The 19066-nt window shown below is 36.7% G+C and overlaps 1 protein-coding gene across 5 annotated transcripts in view; it reads left to right on the top strand.

Moving 5' to 3' along the window:
- Nucleotides 1–19066, top strand: part of LOC126873614 (GAS2-like protein pickled eggs) — an 88034-nt gene that overhangs the window by 57342 nt on the left and 11626 nt on the right. For 4 of the 5 annotated variants that reach the window (XM_050634659.1, XM_050634663.1, XM_050634662.1 and 1 more), the window contains 4 exons: nt 14750–14951; nt 16367–16451; nt 17467–17893; nt 18480–18888. In XM_050634659.1, coding sequence (XP_050490616.1) covers nt 14750–14951; nt 16367–16451; nt 17467–17893; nt 18480–18888 — 1123 coding nt within the window. The remainder of the gene's footprint in view (nt 1–14749; nt 14952–16366; nt 16452–17466; nt 17894–18479; nt 18889–19066) is intronic. The other variant, XM_050634661.1, reaches the window with a different exon arrangement.

Raw genomic sequence — 19066 nt, 5'->3', positions numbered from 1 at the left:
AAAATCCGCAATCACTTAGTTGCCAACCCAATAGGTAGTTGAGCAAAATTAAATTTTCTCCTCAGTAGGTTACTATATTGTTGCTATTACGGTATTCAAACACTGTAGTTCTTTAAATTATTTATTTCTTTATCTTCCTCTCTCTGCACTGTTCTCATATACAAAATTATTTGTTGTTTTATACACTAAATTATTTAATCGTTCGTTTATACTTAGCCTTATGTTTATAACGATATAATGGAAAGATGTTAAATAAGAGGAAAAATAAGAACACAAACTCTGTCCAGTTACATCAAAGAAAGTTGCATAAAAAATTTTTTTAACAAACGCGTTAGCAAATTCCACTGTACCTTGTTTACGATCAAATTCCAACGTTGCTACTGTCTGGACGCATATTGAGCGTCTGGATGTCTCGATAAATTCGAGAATCGGGCAAATTGGACATCTCAGAGTGGAGGAAACGGAAATAAGACGATCTAGGAGTTAGGGCGTACGCGAAGAGAGCGAACAGCTGAGGTTGGAGCACGCGGAACGTTGCGCCGCGACGTATTGATTGCAGAGACGCCGGCGCCGCGACGCTGCCCTCCGCCATAAAACCTGCGCCGCGGGGCGTCGTGTTTGCGGGAATTCACCTGTCCTCCACGCCATCCGATACCAGCTACAAATCGGAAACCACGAAAGTAAGAATATTCCATCGACCGACTTGATTCCACCTTATTTTCTTACTTCTTACACCAAAATTTCTTCCGTATTTCTTCCTATTGTCGTCTTTTCTGTTCTTCTGGAACTCGAGCGAGGAGATACGCTTGGCAAAAAAGAAGGAGGAATAATAAAAGCACGTTGGAAACGTGCTTTTTATTTAACAATTGCAGGTGACTTCTGTGATGTTTTTTGAGATTCGTACAATTGCAAAGGGTGGGTCTTTCTTCTTCTTCTTCTTTTTTTATATTAGATTGTTCTAATATAAAACTAATTAAAAATAAGAATATTCCAGCGACCGATTTCTTTTCACAGCTTTTCCTTATCTTTGTTAGACTGGAATTTCTTTTATATTTTTCCTTATCATCGTCTTTTGTGGCCTGTTGGAATCCAAGCGAAGAACTACTTGGAATGGGTGAATGTTTCTTAGAACGTGCTCTTGTACGGACTTCGGTTATCAACGTTTCGTAATTTTTTATTTACTATTTATGAGTGACATTTGCTGACACTGTGGTAGATTTTTCTGATACTAAATTAATTAAAAAGAAGAATATTTGGTCGATCAATTTTTCCTATTGCTGCCTCTTCTGTCTGCCTGTGACTGGGATTTTTTCACGTTTCTCATCTGCGGTATTTTTTTGGAATTAAAGCAAGAGTAAGTTTGTAAAACTGTTATTAATTATAACATTAAAAATCTGTCAACCGTCACCGTAACTTTTGGGACGTTAAACAGTTGTACAGATTATTTCACCTATGCATAAAAATGGTGATCATTAAAAATAAATTTCTAGAGAGTCTCAGACTTCTAGAGAGGAACACGTTAAATATATTGGAGGACTCGGGTACTGAAAATTACAAGAAGGTTGCGTACTTTCGAGCTAAGAGATTTCCACTTTAGGTTTACATTCTTAAAGAAGTCTGAGCCCGGAATTTTGTATAAGAAATTTACCGTCGAAACTTTGTTTATGATTCCTCAATGTACGCGTGGGTGCAGAATTCGAGGAATCTTGTAGAAAGAAACTTGCTTGAAACACGCACATCTCACAGTTTGTGTCTTACAGTTTTCTAGAAACCTTCGAGAACATGTGAGCCAGAGTGGTCGTAAAATTACAGTAACTCCAACAATAAATAAAGAATTCAAAGGTGAAAAAAAGAACGAAAGATCTTCGCGAGTTTACCAGACAAATTTCCAAATTTTCCTTCTTATAGGATATTCGATCGCCGAAAAATCTTCACAAATTTCACGTCTACTTCGCATCTACTTCGAACAAAATCTCGTCGTCTCGTTTGAATTAAAAGAACGTAAGAATTAATAAGTAAAATAAAAATACGTAATTTACGTGAGAAGCCAATCACCGAGTCACTGATTCGTGATTGATAACTAAAAATGTATCAAAGTATCTTATCGACTAAGAAAATATTTTTAGTATACTTTTATGGACATTATACTAATGGAACCGATAAAGTTTTTATGTTACCATCGTCTACAATTCCACCTAGTGGTCATTTGTTAACTACGCGTGTTTTTTGCCTGTCCAGCGTTTACAATTATCGACTAATTAGTAATTATACAGATATACATGGCTCGCCTTTAAAATCAATCGATTATAAAACCGGTATGTGTACTGGATATTTTCCTGTGATTTGCATCGGCTATCGTGGCTGTAATTATTATCCATTGACCATGCCTGTCGAGGAAAACCCTGAAAAGATTACATAGTGCAATTTCTTTTTAATGTGTTTTTTTTTTTTGTAGTTCTACTGTTGTGTTTTTTTATTATTAAAAAGGAATAGAAAAATAAATATTGTTCGTGAAATTATAAAACCAGTTGTGCATCTATTATGTAATCGAGAAAGAATTAAGAAAAAAATAAAAAAGTACGTTTGCGTGAATTTATGACTCTTATTTCATCAGATCTAAGCACGAAAGTGTAGACTTATGTTAACTTATCAGAGATCAAAATATGTATCACTGATTACGATTGTTTATTTTTAAACATCGAATATTTGCGAAACAAGCAAATACTTCGATGGAAAGCGCAGAGATTTCGTTGCACAGAATATTCCCGATGGTTTTTCTGAGGAAACAAGTAGAAGAAATAATTTTAAATGGAAGATGCGCAAAGACCGTACTCTTTGGAAAATAAAATATACACGAATTGCTCCTTTCTGAGAATACCAATTTCGAAACTATAATACTCGGAGTTATATCTACTTTGTTATTCCGTGAACTTTTTTTCCACGATATCACATAAATCACTGTGTTCTTTTTTCGACAGAAAGACTTTTAAAATCAATATTAAGTTTCTTAGAAATTTATTAAACAGATGCTATTGCAAGTTTCTTAGAGAAATATTGTTACAAGGACAGATTCATTGAAAACAAGATACGTTAATTTTATAAAGCATTATGATAATCTAATTAATTTTGTTATCATTATTACTAAATATTAATATCGCTGAATATTTAAATTAAACAAAAATTACCAAGCTATACCTTAGTACGTACAGACTAGTATTTTAAAATATTTTATCACGGATTAATTTGTTTCGTTGTTTTAACGCGTGTTCGTTGTTAAAAAAAACCATACTATAAATATACTATAAATATTGTTTCAATTAAAAAACTATTAAACACCTAAAATGAAGGAAAATTACCAAGCCATGTCAAACGAACAGATTAATTCATTACGATAATATCTTTTCATAAAGTTGCGATAGAGTTGGATGTTTCGTGAACGGTTGCTTTGGTAGAAATGTCGTCTAGAAACCGTATTAATTAACTCTTGCTACTCTCCATCGTAACACATAGCGTGGTAGGCGAGGTTGCACGAACCAGCCCCATTGTACGGAATCGATCGATCGGCAATCATCGAGAGGAATGCACGGACAAGTACTTGGCGATGTTTTTCACGCAATTCCACTGCGTTGACATGGTGTTTCACGGAAAAAGAAGTCGAGATTCTGTTGAAGAGCTCGGACGTGCACGTGACACAACAGACGTTTCATTATATTTCTTCTCTTCGATTAATGAAATCGTTGTCCGCCCTAGCAAATTTTATTCCATGTCTGGTCTAGTCAATGTTAATCATTATTCGCTTTTCATTCCAACAACATCGTAAACAATCGTTTAATAAAATCGTCGTCTGCTCCAGCGAATTCTATTCGATGTCTGGTGTAGTCAATCTCATTCGTTGTTCTTGTTTTCATTTCGAATAAACAAGATCGTAGATGGTAAAATATCAAACTTTTATATTTTTCAATATTTTATGATTTATAATACATTTTTGTTTTTAAACAATATCAAACCTTTTGCTGATTTAGAATTTGATTTAGAATGTCGGGATAATCGCAGGAAATTTCCTTCGTCATGGAAACTTTTTCCCAGCCATTCTGAAAATTGGAATATCATTAAATTCTTGGAAGCTTCTAAATTATAGCAATATATACATAATAATAAATATTATTAGAGGTTGGTTGGAGCATTGTCGGAAAAGGGCGTAAAAGTTGATGAGGTTACAGTTATAATATTGTGATATATATTGTAATTTATTATTGTTTAATATTATATATTATAAGTCATAATATTTTGTGATAATATTTAAGCCGCAATGATATACAGAATGCAACGTTATATTAGAATACTAAATGTATTAGGTTGTCCGAAAAGTGTCTTTCTTTTCCAGACACGTGTTTTACAACGATTCATCTCTATACAAACATGACACCTAATCTGCCGAACGTTGTGATTTTTATCTTGATAAAACAAAATGGATCATACGTAATTCGATAAAATAATATAAAACGAAAAATATTGTGCGTCCATTACTTCCTTATAAAACGAAAGAAACTTTTTGGATGACCTAATAATTAAAATAGAAGAGAGTAGAATTAGAATTAGAATTAGAATGGATCACAAAGAAACGATAAAAAAGAAATGTAGCGAAATTGAAAATACAATAGAAAAAAACGAAACAGGTGTAGGGAAAGGTTGGAAAAGCTGAAGTAAATAGATATTGCTAAATCCTCCAAGCTTCGAGAGATATTGCATTTTATATATCCTCCTGAAGAATCGAACGAACCACCCCAATTCGAAATCCTCGTCGTACAGTCGCAACATATCGCCTGGAGATATCGACAAAGCAGCCATCTCCGCGTGTATACTTTCAATTTCTACCGCCTCACAGAGAAAGCAAGCATACAAAGAAGAAGAAGAATCGAATAGGATCGTCGGTTCGTTCCGCTCGCGCGATTTTTACCAGCCGCAAAAACCGCAACCCGGCCATGGATAACAAAAAGAAGGAGGCGAGAAAGAAAAGGGTCGTGTGGGCGGGCCACGCCTTCGCGTTCGTACGACTTTTAATAATCGGGCCGATTTATCAATGCGCCGCGGCCCTAATTAGTAAGCAGCGCCGTTCTTTTTTCAACATGCTCGCGTTCCACCTTCCCTTCGGGGCCTTTCTTCGCCCGGATCAACGGAAGGAAGGGGTTGAACGAGTCAGCAGACGAGCAACGAACCGCCATTTTTTACTCTTCCAGTTATCCTCGCTTCTTAATTAAAGGATATCTTCCTGGGATGGGTAGAGACAAGTAATTGATTTTTATTTAATAGCGAGGTTCGTGGTTGGTGGTTGTTGACGAGAGACGGCTGGGGGATGTTAAACGGTTCGATGATTTTTGACGAGTTCTTCTGAGGAGTTTAGGGTGCTTTTTTATTTAGGGGTATTGTGTCTTTTGCACTTGATCGGGAATCCGAATGTTGGGTGTTTTAGAAAGAAACGTGTTGCTCGTTACGCATTATGATAATCTGCTTTCGTTGTCTTTTTAATTTATTTGTCAGCTCTATCTTTAGAGAAAACAAGTAGGAAGTCTAGTTTTTTTTTAAATGATAAATAGGAAAGTAGAAGTTCTATGCTTTTGACGTTGTAAAGGATACTTTTTATTTTTTCCCCCTGGTAGGAGTTCTTTTCGTTCTCTCAACGATACATAGAACGAAGATTTACAAATGTTCCTTACGCATTGAAATTGAAAAAGATTCTTGAAACGATACACACGAAACACACTGTACTAAAATCCAAACTGTACACTAAATAAAGATATTAAAATTCATGTAAATTTCTAAAAAAATTCAAATTTGATATGTATACAGATGAATTAAATTTTAGTTAAATTTCATGTCGATACTCAGTTTAACGAAATACAAATTTCTAAATATATATGTAATTCAGCACTTCGTTAATGTCAAAGATAATTCTAGAGGTCCAGTCACTTGTTCAGAGACATATGAAACACGTAAACAGCTGATGGAACAAATGGCCGCACGTCGAGAATATTTATCAGAAGCAGAAGATAAGGCGAGAATGATCTAAACGGCCAGCTGAAAAAGCCAGATATCCGTGCAGTGTGCTTTTCTCGGTGCAGCTGCGGCCAGATTGTACTTTTCTTATCTAAAAGTTTATTCCAACGGTGTATGTAGGAGGACAAAAGTTCCTTTGTGCACGTCGTTCAACTGGAACAAAGATTTTTTACCGGCCTCTGGTCTCGTCTTTTAATGCGCCATCCCTGAAAAATAGGTCGGTGTTTTAGCGAAGTGGGACGTTAAGTAACTTTTAGAGAAAACGTCGAACAAAGATGTCTGCAATGCTGGGATTATTTTCAATTGGACGTATAACGCTTAATATCTGGGACAAGATTTTCTACAATGGTGGGCAAAATTTTGTAGAATCTAACGCAAATCTTCGAATTTCTAAATTTCTAGATTCTTGAATATTTAAATTTCTATGTTTCGAAATCCTAAAATCTCTGCATTTCCAAACCCCTAAATTTCTAGACTTCCGAATCCTTAAAAATATCTAAATCTCTAAATGCACAGAAATTCCAAATTTCTAAATTTATAAACTTTCTATATTTCCAAATATAGAGTTCCCAAGCTTCCTAAATTCTTCAATTTCTACACTTCAAAACTGTCAGGCTTCTATATTTCTAAGGTCCTAAATACACAGAACTTCTTCCCAAATCCCCAACTTTCCAAGCTTACAAATTTCAAGATTAATAAATCACTAGTAAAACATCCACATTATCGATAATACACATATACTTCTTTATCCTTCGTCTGAACCCAAGCCCAGAGCCATTAGTGAAACCGCGCTATGTAGTGGGGGAACTGTGCTCGCTATCGACCTTGAACGCCGCTCGATCTCACGCGAGCTATAACGAAACGTAAGTACAAACTCGCAACGACGTGATCGATGTCGTTCGGACTATTCCTTCGGGACTTTCATTCTCTCCCCGGAAAAGAAGCGGCCGCTCATTTTCATGATCAAGAATCGCAATCACGGAACTAAGCATCGCTCGCGGTTCCTTCTCTTTCTCTCTCTCTTTCTCTCTTCCCACGAGAGCCTCCCCCGATCATCATGGGATGATCGGCTGCCGGCGATAGCGGCGAGATAGCGATCGAGATGTCGACCGTGGAGGTTCCGTCACTTTCTCCGCCGTGTATACACCGTGTTAATAAATGTTGGGGACAGTTTCTTTTTTTTTCTGGCGCGCGTCGATGTGACGTAACGATAGAGATTCATTTGTCCGTCTGCCAAGTACGCACTCTTTGTCAGAATTGACGTTGAATATCGTCCTTTCTTTTCATTACGCTCTCCTTTTGGTTGTGCGTTTCGTGTATGTTTGGACACGCGTCTGACAGACTGAAAGTCGAGAATCTTTCATCATGACGATGTTTATTTTGTACGAGTTTAAAGCAGGCATTTTTTGGATGGGAGATCTTCGTTCGAGAGAAATATGGACAACTTTAGGAGAAACATAGGAAATTTAGGGAGGTTCGATTTGAATTAATATATCCTTTATACGCTATGTGAGTTTGGTTATTTATATTTATATTTTGTATACTTTATTTATATTTTACGCGAGTTGAGGATTAGTGTGTTCGTAAGACGAAATAAATTTAAAGCAGGAGGCGTTTGATTGCTGTACCCGGTTGGTACGGCAGTGATCTACAGAATTCCACGAAGTATCTTCGATTTCGTAAGTATCGTCGAAAGAATTTTAATGAAAATTATCGTCTGTCGCGTCCCACGAGAAAGCGAATAGTTCAAAATCATAAAATAATGAAACAGGAATGATCAATTCTAGATGGCCTTGAGCGATCGATTCATCATGGTATATTTGCAAAGGTAACGAAACCGCGACGAATCTTTAATGGATTAGAATTGAAGTCTTTCTTGTTTAACGATCTCTAGATTTTCCACGATTTTACACGTGTAAACGTGTTACGATGATTATCGATGAATAGAGACCAATATGGCAGGCTCGTTTGTTCGACAACCTTTCGTATCCTTGTCGCGATGGTACTTCCGCGTGTCGACGTGTCCATTAACATAACAACGGCCGTGGAAAACTAATCCCACCGGAATTTAAAAGGAACTTTCCTTCCTTTGAAGTCTGCAGGCTGGTCACATGACCTCGCGTTCTTTCCTACGTGAAATGTCTTTTTCGTGCACCTACCATATTTATGATGGTCGCCGTACGAAGCCTCCTTGTGACTTACAGCCTTCTTAATTAGAGAAAAATTTATTTTATGATGCTCGGAGGTAACAGTCGAATGAACGAAAAGGTTAAAGTTGAGTTTGGTGAGAAACAGGAAGACTTGGATTCATCCAAATCGTTACGACCTTACGAAAAAATAATATAATATAATGGTAATAATTAATAATCGATTTTGTGACGAAGATATTAGTATAATAGAAAGGGAAAGGACGAAGGAAGGAGAGTTTGTTAACTCGTTCAACACCTACGCACACACTAGTAGCGAATTAGTTCCCCGATTTTTCTGCCAGCCGTTTCACCTTACTCGCGGAATTATTCCACTTCCGGTATAAAGCGCGCGATTTGTTTCGCCCCGTTTCATTTCCTGTTACGACACAATGCACGTACATTATATTTCGTATTAGCGATAAGAAACGCTAATGATGTTTGTAAAGCTAAAATTGTTAGGAACCTAAACTACATTACGGAGTATTAGAAATTTATTTGAAATTTCATTAATTTTACCTCTTAAATGCTAGTACTTCAAACGTTAAAAAATATTGTCCCAATTATGATCGTTTCATATATTTCAAAAACACGTATTTTCTCTTTTTTCTCTGTAGTCTTCGTATGTAGAAATTTTAGTGAAAATAGTATAATATTTATTAAGAAGAATTGTATTTGTAAAGAATTATATATTCATAATGTTTAATAACAGAAATGATCAAAAATATTTATATTTTTAATGTATTAGATCCATGTAAACGCAGTTGGAGAGGTTAAAACAAAGAGTTAAAACAAAGGACGAGACAGAGTCACCAGAAATTATTTTCAGATTCGATAAATTTTCCATTTGCGTCACGATTCGAGGGAAAGCCGATCCAACGAGTGGACAAAAAAGAAAAAATGATTTCACAAGAAAACGGAAGGCTGAAATCGACGGTAATGGCACCGGGTAATTCCTCGTATAGCCAATAATTACAATTTACGTGATCTCGTGGTGTATAGTTGTTGCGATAACAACTCGGGATTCGTGCATTTTTTCCATTAGCTATCGATCGTTGCTGATGGAAGCTGTCAATGTCAATGATCTTAACTAGAGCTTTGTGAAAATTGAGAAACTAATGCGCCTTTGAAGGAAGACCGACTAGAGCAAAGAACAAAACTCGCAAGAGAGTTAATGTGCAGGCTTGTCAGGTTTTCCCCCTCGTGGCCAGAGAAGGAACTAAAAAAAAATTCACGCGTAGTCTTTAATTTCTGAAGCATTTCGAACGTAGGTTATGTTTCTTCAGGTTGCCTGACAGGTGGATTTTTTTCTGATAAAATTGACGAGTGGCTGCTTATGATTAGAGCTCTCTCTCCCTCTCTCTCTCTCTCTCTCTTTGATAAGTCTCTTTTGATCCCAGTACAAGATACAGATAGAGAATGTAGGATTTAGAAATTCTTGGAAAGGTTAGGTTTTTGATGATTTTTCGTATTTCATTATATCTACTGCTGTATTTCCATGTTTTATCCCGTCCATTATATTCGCGAATAATTATTATTAAATTATTTAATACTTATGCTTCGTGCAGTACATTTTTTTTATACATGCAAAAATATTTCATATATCTAGAAATCTCTGATATTCAATTCTATCTTACTATGATTAACAAAAAATCAGATTAATCTTACTGAGTAAAAAAAGGTAAGAAATTAAAGTAGATCATTGATTGAATTTAAAGATTACAATAACTTGGTAATTTTATCGATTCCATAATTGAAGGTTACCACCACAGAAATAAATTTACCATCTATTCCTCAATTTTTATCTACCTTATCTATGAAGGGAAACCTAAATTAATTTGCGAAAGTAGAATTTAAGAATGCTCCACAGAATTCTTAAATGCCTTGCAATTCGGCGTGTTCGTATGACAAATTCGGGGATGATTAAGCTTGCCAAGCACGAGGCTCGTCTTTCTAGACTTACGTATTTCCAAACGATTGCACCGATAACGAACCGTGTTCCGTATCGTTGGGTTAGGTTCTATTACGTAACCCGTGACGGCCTTGCATTATAGCATCATAACCATTCATCCTGTCCGCTCACCTGCAATGCGCCACGCTGTGTGTTCCAAGCGATACACGAAACACAATGTAGGTACCGACTAAATTGTGGAAACTATCACCGCAGTCTTAATGTCAATGACACTTGAACATAGCCAAAATCTTCGTACAATTTCTTTTTAAACTTAATTAACGAATTTCGTTACTTCTTTTTACGAGTATGTTACTAGACATGTAGGAATAAGGATATTTTTCAAATATCAGACTCATAGATGTACCAAAGTTTGGAAGATTTTATAGAATCCTTTTAATTATCTTACATATTCTGTTTTTCAATTGTTGAAGCAAGTGGGCGTATTTGTCATGTTAGTATAATTTTTATGTGACTGGTGATTTAAGAACGTGCAGTAATATACTTAATAAATGAATGAATTAAAATTAATTAACAAACACTGAGAAATTGATTTCTTCTTTTACATACGACGGATTGAAACGAATGTTGCCAAGCAGAAAACGTACAGCCTAGAAAGTTACCGAGTCGTAGACAATTGGTGTGTCGCAAAAGCAGAGTAGGAAACGTCCACGCCACGATCGACGCTATTAAAAATTAAAACCACTGTCGCCATACGTATCCAAATAAAATTCGCTTAATCAAAAATTTCATTCAATTTTAAACACAATTAACAACAATTAACTCCAATATCGATTATTATCGATTTTGCAATTTGTAATACACTATTAGCTCGATCAAAACGTTGTTTGTTAACGTTAGAAGCATATATGATGTCCTTTCGTGGATTAGCATAATCCGGTAATTACTATGGAGTGGACACATCCTGTATGGTCCGCGTGAAATGAAATATTTGGAACGAGAAACGACGTGACGCAAAGTGACCACGTCAACAGGAACAACGTGTACGCTTCAGGAATTCCAATCGACTGTTTGCGCCGATGATTTATCGTCCATCGTTTCCTTTTCCTCGATTATCGTACTTCACTTTTCTGATATCTGTGCTTGAACAATGATCCCTTCAGATATATCTGTAATTTTAATTAATACTATAAATTCTTAAGTTATCTCTTTTAAACATTCTGTATAAGACAGTTCAATAGCGTCGTTAAAATTTAGTGCAAGCGATTTGCACGAAAAATTTGCTGTTCGTATCCTTCTTACTTTATACTGCGTGTTTCAAAATGGTTAACCATTTCAGACCACGCCCCCTACAAAATGATAGTTTAGAATTGATACATTACGGATATATACGAGTATATATATGTGATGATATATACATATGATGATATATACATGTATACTTATGTATACATATACATATATGTATATGTAAAAGATCTTGGCTTACATATAGTATCTAATTGTCATTCATTCCCATATCCAGATCTTAGAGCATTAACATATCCGAAGACTCTAAGCTATCTATGCTTCTAATCCAAACACACTTGTCCTTTTTGATATCTAACATTACAATTAAACATATATATCTTTATTTCGCTTAATCTATATACATTATCTTATACTTAACCTATATATCGTCACATATCTACCATTGGCTTACAATTAGTTCCGTATTTATATTCTTTATATCTTTTCCCCAAACCTCTCAAACAGCTTATCATTAACATATCTTTTTTTTTTAACCGCTTCACTTATCCTACTTTCTACTTATCATCTTCCCCTCTTAATACGCTAGAATCTAACCTGTAGCAATCTCAATAAATGCGATTGGTTAGGTTAGGGTTATGTTATTGTATATAGATTATGCTATACTACAAATATTTCATCATATCTGTAACAAGGACATCTGTTCTGTGGTATGTATCTATTCATAGCTCTTATTATATTTAAATGGATCCTGTAAAATTATCATATTTCTTTATATTTCCTGTTTTGGAAACTTCTTTTCGTCTGCCACCGTAAAATAATTTTTTCCGAGACTCTACTTTTTTAATAATAGCCCCCAAAACATGAGTTTGCATAGAAATCCGCAGTCTAACCATAATCGATTATCCCGGCAGAAATTTGCACGAGGGGTTGCTCACCGTGAATATCAGAAAATCGTCGCGACAAGCATTTACACAACGCGGCGTAAATCATTCGCGGGGAAAAATGTCATTGGCAGACAGAACAGCAGGGGGAAGGTTGAATTGGCGGCGCGAGCGCCACCACGCTCAAGAATCCTGAACCATGTGGATACGGCCGATCCGGCGATAAATAATTTTCACCGTTCCGCTGTCAAAAGCTCGCCCGTGGGTGTTCGCACGTAAATGATATATATTTATCCCGGCCGATTCGCCGCCGCGATAACACAGCGTAATCAATAACGCAGGCGACTTAATGCGCCGGGAGAAGAAAGTCGTGGACTGGGATAACGGAGCTGCGCTTGTCTCCCCAAGTGATTCCAGATAATTGGTTCGAGTCTTTTCTCCCAATTTTTTCGCGATCTCGTTGTAATTCACTTTGTCTGTATTTTTAGACTCGAGTGTACGAAGTTTGAAACATGGGAAACGAGCTTGGTAGATGAACTTTTACCAGTTTTCTTAACTCTACGTGTCTTAGTTTAAATTTAGTAACATTTTTTGTTGATTGTAAGAAATCGGAAGAGACACAGCTCATCTGTATTACACGTTAGCAGTAGTACGAGAATTTGCTGCATACAGTCTTCTTTGCATTTGAGACTTTGAGTCTTAAGTACATGCTCAACCCCTAAATAGCGGTGGTCAATTTTGACTGAAATAGAAATGCCTTTGAATGAAATGGAGTATTAAAAGATAGGAGATTCGTAAATAAAGAAATTACATCTAAAAGTTTGGGAAATCATATGATGAGTTAATTCGTCTTACAAGTTAAATATCCCAGACAAGTATCAAAACCAAATCAAATTTTCGATTCGATAGAAATCGTTTGCTTGTAATTTTCGTTTGTAGCTGAGAAGCAATTGCTCGTGAGTTACTATATGACAATCGACAATGTTTAGTGTCCCCTAAACTGGTCTAGGGAATTTTTCATAGGTTAAGTGATTGAACCCATACAACGCACTAGCATTAATAGCGTTAAATGCGTGAAACACGTTCACCATACCTAAGCACAGAAATAATACGTTCTCATGATTTTCTCTCGAACATGATTTCCTCGAATAGTGGTTCGTTTCTCTTCTGTAAAGAAAAAAAGATTCTAGAGAGATTAAAGAAGGAAGTGTGTGCGTGTTGCTCGTGTCATGGCGGGCGAGAACGAAATTAACAAGCGGTTAAGAGCCGATAGAACTCGAATCCTTCGGAGGGATCGTACGGAGCCGCGAGCGTTTGACGGACGGACAGATAGGGCGCAGTCCTGCTTTCACTTCACTGCTTTGAATACTAGCAAAAACGTAGATATACCCAAAGGCAAATAGTGGCGGCGCTGAAACTCGACGTTGCCCGGCGGAAACTGGCGTCCATGTCACTTTTGTTTCTGTTATTGAATCGTTTCGTCTAAACATGTTATTCGGATAATTTTTATGGGTATCGTGCACGAACATAAGTCGGGAAGGAAAGTGCGCTGATTCGTATTTTTTCTCTTATTCTGATCCTTTTTTTTTTTTTTTTTTTTTTTTTTTAAGCTGTCGGTTAGTACATAGCGCGTTTTTGAAATATATTACAACGAAACAGGCACTTAAGGTCTGTATTGTACAGCGTGTTTAGAGTGTAATTTGGCTGATAAAGTTTTTGGTGTTGGAGGTTGAGAGCAATTGTCAAATTAGAGTTTTGATCTGATTTGCAATATTTAGTCGTAAGACAGCAGTATGTAGTCTATTGAATATATAGAGATCAAGAGTGTCTAGTGTTTCTTAGACTGACAGGAGCTTATGGGATTGAGGACAAATGTCAAAATTAAATTAGATTCTTTTATTCGATACGAACATTCTACACGTGGCATCTAGCTGTAGGGGTATAGAGGACAGATATTTATGTGTTTAATCTAGTTAAGTTTTCCAGGCTTTTGTATCTCTAAACATCGCAGTTTAGATTAGAATCTAAATCTGTCGCACGTCGAAGTAGGTGTTGTAAGAAAACGTGAAATATCAGCCGGTCTGATTACGTCCGCAATCTAATTAGCCGAGTATTTCGAGGTCTTTCAGAACGATCGTTCGAGATTCCATAAGAATGTCTTGACGTCAACTCAGGTTTTCCCATAAAACCATACTCGTGCGTAATTGAATAATTATGGGAAATGCGAATCCATTTCATCCAAAGAATCTATAATTTTCTAACAAAAATAAAAGACGCTAAAAGAAATATTCTTTATCGCAATTTAAATAATAAACATTACGTATGAAACACGTATCAAAAGAGGTATAGATTTTTATATTTCAACGAATTCTCTCAACTTTAGCGAACTTTCAAGAGATTCTTCGCCTGAAAATATTTTTCTTCGACATCCTTTTGACCAAGATTTTCCTATTTTCACGCTTCAGGTTCGAGACTTGGTGGAAAGGTGCACGTGTCCAACGCAGTTCCCCATGATCCGCGTTTCCGAAGGAAAATACCGTATCGGAGACACGAAGGTGTTGATCTTCGTGCGAATTCTTCGAAGCCACGTTATGGTGCGAGTGGGTGGCGGCTGGGACACCCTCAGCCATTATCTGGACAAGCACGACCCGTGCCGATGCAAGACCTGTAAGTGAACTTTCAATACGTCTCACGAATTTTTTTCTCTCCTTTTTCCTTTCTTTTTTCTTTCTGCATTTTTTCCGTAAATCCTGTAGGTACTAGTCGTTGAGACAGATAAAAAATATGGGACGTCGGTGACAGTTTAAACGAGGATGAGCTCATTGTCGTTGAAAATAAAGATGATGATCGGAGACTTTCGATTTTGTTACGTGTTACGAGTATGCGAAAGATGAACCATCCTTCTTTTCCTTTTATTCTTCTCTCTTTCTCTTGGTTACAAATTTACGAAGTGTCAGATGATTTGTGTTTGTCAAAGAAGCACGATGATTTAACGCGTTTCTTTTTTTTGCAAATAGAGAAAAAATAATAAGATTGATGGTTTAACGGGATTTTAATTCGATTTAACAAATTATGCTTCTTTGAACGATACGCTACTCTTCTTAAATCGTAGTTTTATCAAAAAAAAAAAAAAAAGAAAAAGGAAAAAAAAGTTTAATATTCCTGTCGTTACAAGATGCAGATTATGGTCCTTTTAACCTCTCTTCAATTATGATATATGTCACTTTATATTTGGATGTTCCATTACGTCATACGTAAATTACACGTTGCTGAGTAATAAAATTGATGATTTAGTAGAATTTAACTTCGCTTTGATAGGAAATTATGTTTCGTTCCATTATGATACGCCTCCTTTAGTAAATTTAAATTTTGACAAAAAAGCTTGCATCATTCGATGCACAGTTTATGGATCTTGTAATCCTTCAATTATAATATTTTTATCGTATTATAAAACCCACTCATAGCTTAATGCAGCTTTAACGTCGATGATTAATGATATTTCATCGAATGATATGTTCATTTCATTAAATCACGGTTTTACTAAAAATTCCAATTCGATTCGATTCCCAATTATTATACTTCTATTATGCAATTATGCTGCGTCACACACGTAAATTACACACCTATCTCTTCTATTTTCATTATCTCATTCAAATTATCCTTCTTTTATCTACTTCCAGTCACTGTATCTTCGTCAAAAACCACGCTACTCAAATATTCTCCTCTCAGTTTTTGATCCAAACTTAAAAAGGAAAAGAACAAAAATCTGAGAAAAAACAAGAATACTATTTCTATTCGTTTTCCAACGTATTCTATCTCGTAACACGCTTAACTCTCATCCACGGGCGCCCCATCCTCAACTTTTCGTCTAGAGGCATTGAAATCTCCATGCTTACAGGTGCCTATTAACGCTAAACGATGCGACGTTTCAATTATCCTTTAACGAGTATGCAGCGAAAACTGGACGAAAAACCGTGTATCGTGACCGATTGTGCAATCACAATCACGATGCACGACACTATACACAGTCGTGCACATAGGCTACGTGTTTTCACGATTTTGTTATTTATCTTTTATTGCAGCGCATCGCTCGATGATCTCAGCGAAGTTGATTCAAAAGGCTGGAGGGTCGTTCGACCTTGGCAGCGCGCAGGTGCATTACGAAAGGTGAGTAATTTTCTGCCTCTAACGTGTCATTTGTCTGTCTGCAGTCATTCATTCTAGAGCCGAGATTTTCTGCCGCTTCCTCGATAAAAGGATGCTGCTCGAGAAAATTATGTTGTGCGTCTCTTAGAAACCCAACGATCTTGGATTTAAACGAGCACGGACTGGTGTGCTTATTTTGTTGACGATGAACCGAGCTTTTATCGTGGTTGAAAACATTTATTTTCATTTGCATTTTATCTGAATATGTTTGATAAGAGATCTTTAATCGTTGGAATTTTAAAGAACTCGAGCAGCAATTTTTAATGGACTTGCTTCAGCTTTATATCTTCGTTAATAGCTCTTCTTCTTTTTGAATATCATTTCCTTTTAGTATTCGAAACATTTCATTTTTTATACAAGTCCCTCGCAAGTCAAACTGATTCCGCTCTTACATATAAATTGTAGATAGATTTGAAATTTCAAAATAATAAATGTCCTATTTTTATAAATTTATCGCAAATGATAGCATAAATAATTGTATTATCTCCATTTTGTATTTTTCAATTTATTAAACTGATCAGTATATCTGAGTGACTCGTATAATCACCGTATCTTATCGCAGTGGACTTTACTCCTTTCATTTACACTCTAACCTATTATATTTTACACTTATTATATTAATCTTCTTAATCTCTAACAACTAACCTCTAAAGATTCTTGAAATATTAAATTAGAGGTTATGTGAACCGAAAACGCGGGATCCATTTTGTAATGGAGGGGTAGGCAAAGTGTGTGTTGGCCTTGAAAACTCGCGAAAATGCAAAAATACCAAAATTCGTTACAAAAAAGCATAAACCTGAGAAAACTGTTAAACGCAAAGGCGCCAAAATTTCTGTACGTAGAGCAGAAACTTGAAAGATATAAAAAAATTGTAAAGTTTATTGAAAAGATGACAAAGTGTGTATAGAAACGGCCAGCTAGCATAGTCGCCTGCCCCTAACGCATCCGAAAAAAAAATTCGGCTACTGATCCGCAGATCACCTCCTAGAACACGACGGAGTTCGGCGTCGAGCGTCGGTTCGTGCGCAGGCACGATGCAGAATCAGCAACAATCGACGCAGCTGCACGCGGCCAAGAGCGTTTCCAGCAATCGGTCACGATCGCCCACGCCTCACCAGCCGGCCGGCAAGCAACAGCAACAGTCAAACAGCGAGGAGCAACGAAAGATCAACCGATCGAGAAGTCCAACGCCACAGAGGAAGTTCTTGGGTAGCCCTAGTCATCAGCCAGACTTTGGCAAGCAACGATCGAGATCGCCAACACCGAAGGCTCAGCTAAGGTCTAGCAGCCCCACGACGAAGCTGGAACATGGAAAAGGTGGATCTTACGTGGATTCGCCTGGCAGGAGTTCGAACGAAGATTCACGTTCGCCGACTCATCATGGAAGGCATCAGGAAGCTAAGGTGGGTGACGAATAAACTGCGGATTTTTATGCATTCATGGGCAATTTGAAAATATAAAAATGCATAGAATCCACATAATAGGCAAAAATATATGAAACGTGTCTCAAGAATAGCACTTGTTTCACATATTTAGTAATACAGTTCTAAAATTCCATTTGGATCCACCGCAGATAGAAATGGAGAGAGTTATTTAGGATTGGGTTAGGTTATCTTGGGAATCTGAGAGAGGGAAGGTTTGAGTTAGGTTTGGGGTGGAATTATTTATGGGTATAGTATGGGGAGGGGTAGAGATTTAGGGGATGTTGATGGATATTTGCAGATATTGATAACTGATGGGGCACGTTTTAGGGGGTTCAGAATCGTTAAACAGGATATAGTTGGTTGATTATATATTCGTTGATACTAGTGCATGTATTTTGGAGAAAGGTATAAAAATTGAGACATATGTATTTGAATTTTTTGATATATAAAAATTCTATATGGCAGTAGTAACCCTTGACATGCTCTTTTAAGAAAACGTGAATGAAGTTATCGTTGGACTTGATTGGTAGATCTGTGGTAAAAAAATCCCTAAATTTGTCCCTAGGATGCAAAGAAGGACTCCCAAGAGATCCGTACGAAAGTTCCCCTAACAGAGGAATTCACGAAACGATACGTCGTCGACGGTGGCGTAGCGCGTAGAACAGTAGAAAAAGACGACACACCGAAATACGAGCCGACAATTTACAACTACAAGTGCCGCGAAGACTCCAGTAGTCGCAGTCCAACGCCGAGTCCTCCAGCAATTAAAGAAGAGCCGGTCTTGGAAAGTTTCAGCAAAGATGTGACCGGCAATGCACATTACACAAAGTCACCACACGATGGAGAACATTCAGACAATTGCAGCGAAGTATCTGACGAGGGTTATCGAAGCTTGGGAGCAGTTCAGCCAACCAGTGGAAACGGAAATCCCGGGACGTGCACGCAAGGATCGCCCACGGTTGCCGATTGTCAAAGTGAGTATAATTTTTTTTCTCTTATAAGGGCTATCAAACTATTAAGGACCAAGCGATTGTTTCTCGTGACGTTTTTAAATTTAATATTCTCCAAAATTCACAAAATTGTAAAATACAGATGGAATTTGTTCGTGGTCTCAGTGTTAAAGAACAGAAATCGATAGCGTCAATTGATTGG

The sequence above is a fragment of the Bombus huntii genome, chromosome 15, assembly GCF_024542735.1.
Source record: "Bombus huntii isolate Logan2020A chromosome 15, iyBomHunt1.1, whole genome shotgun sequence".
Classification (NCBI taxonomy): domain Eukaryota; kingdom Metazoa; phylum Arthropoda; class Insecta; order Hymenoptera; family Apidae; genus Bombus; species Bombus huntii.
The sequence above is the reverse complement of the archived record's forward strand: the minus strand, read 5'-3'. Positions and strand labels throughout refer to the sequence as shown.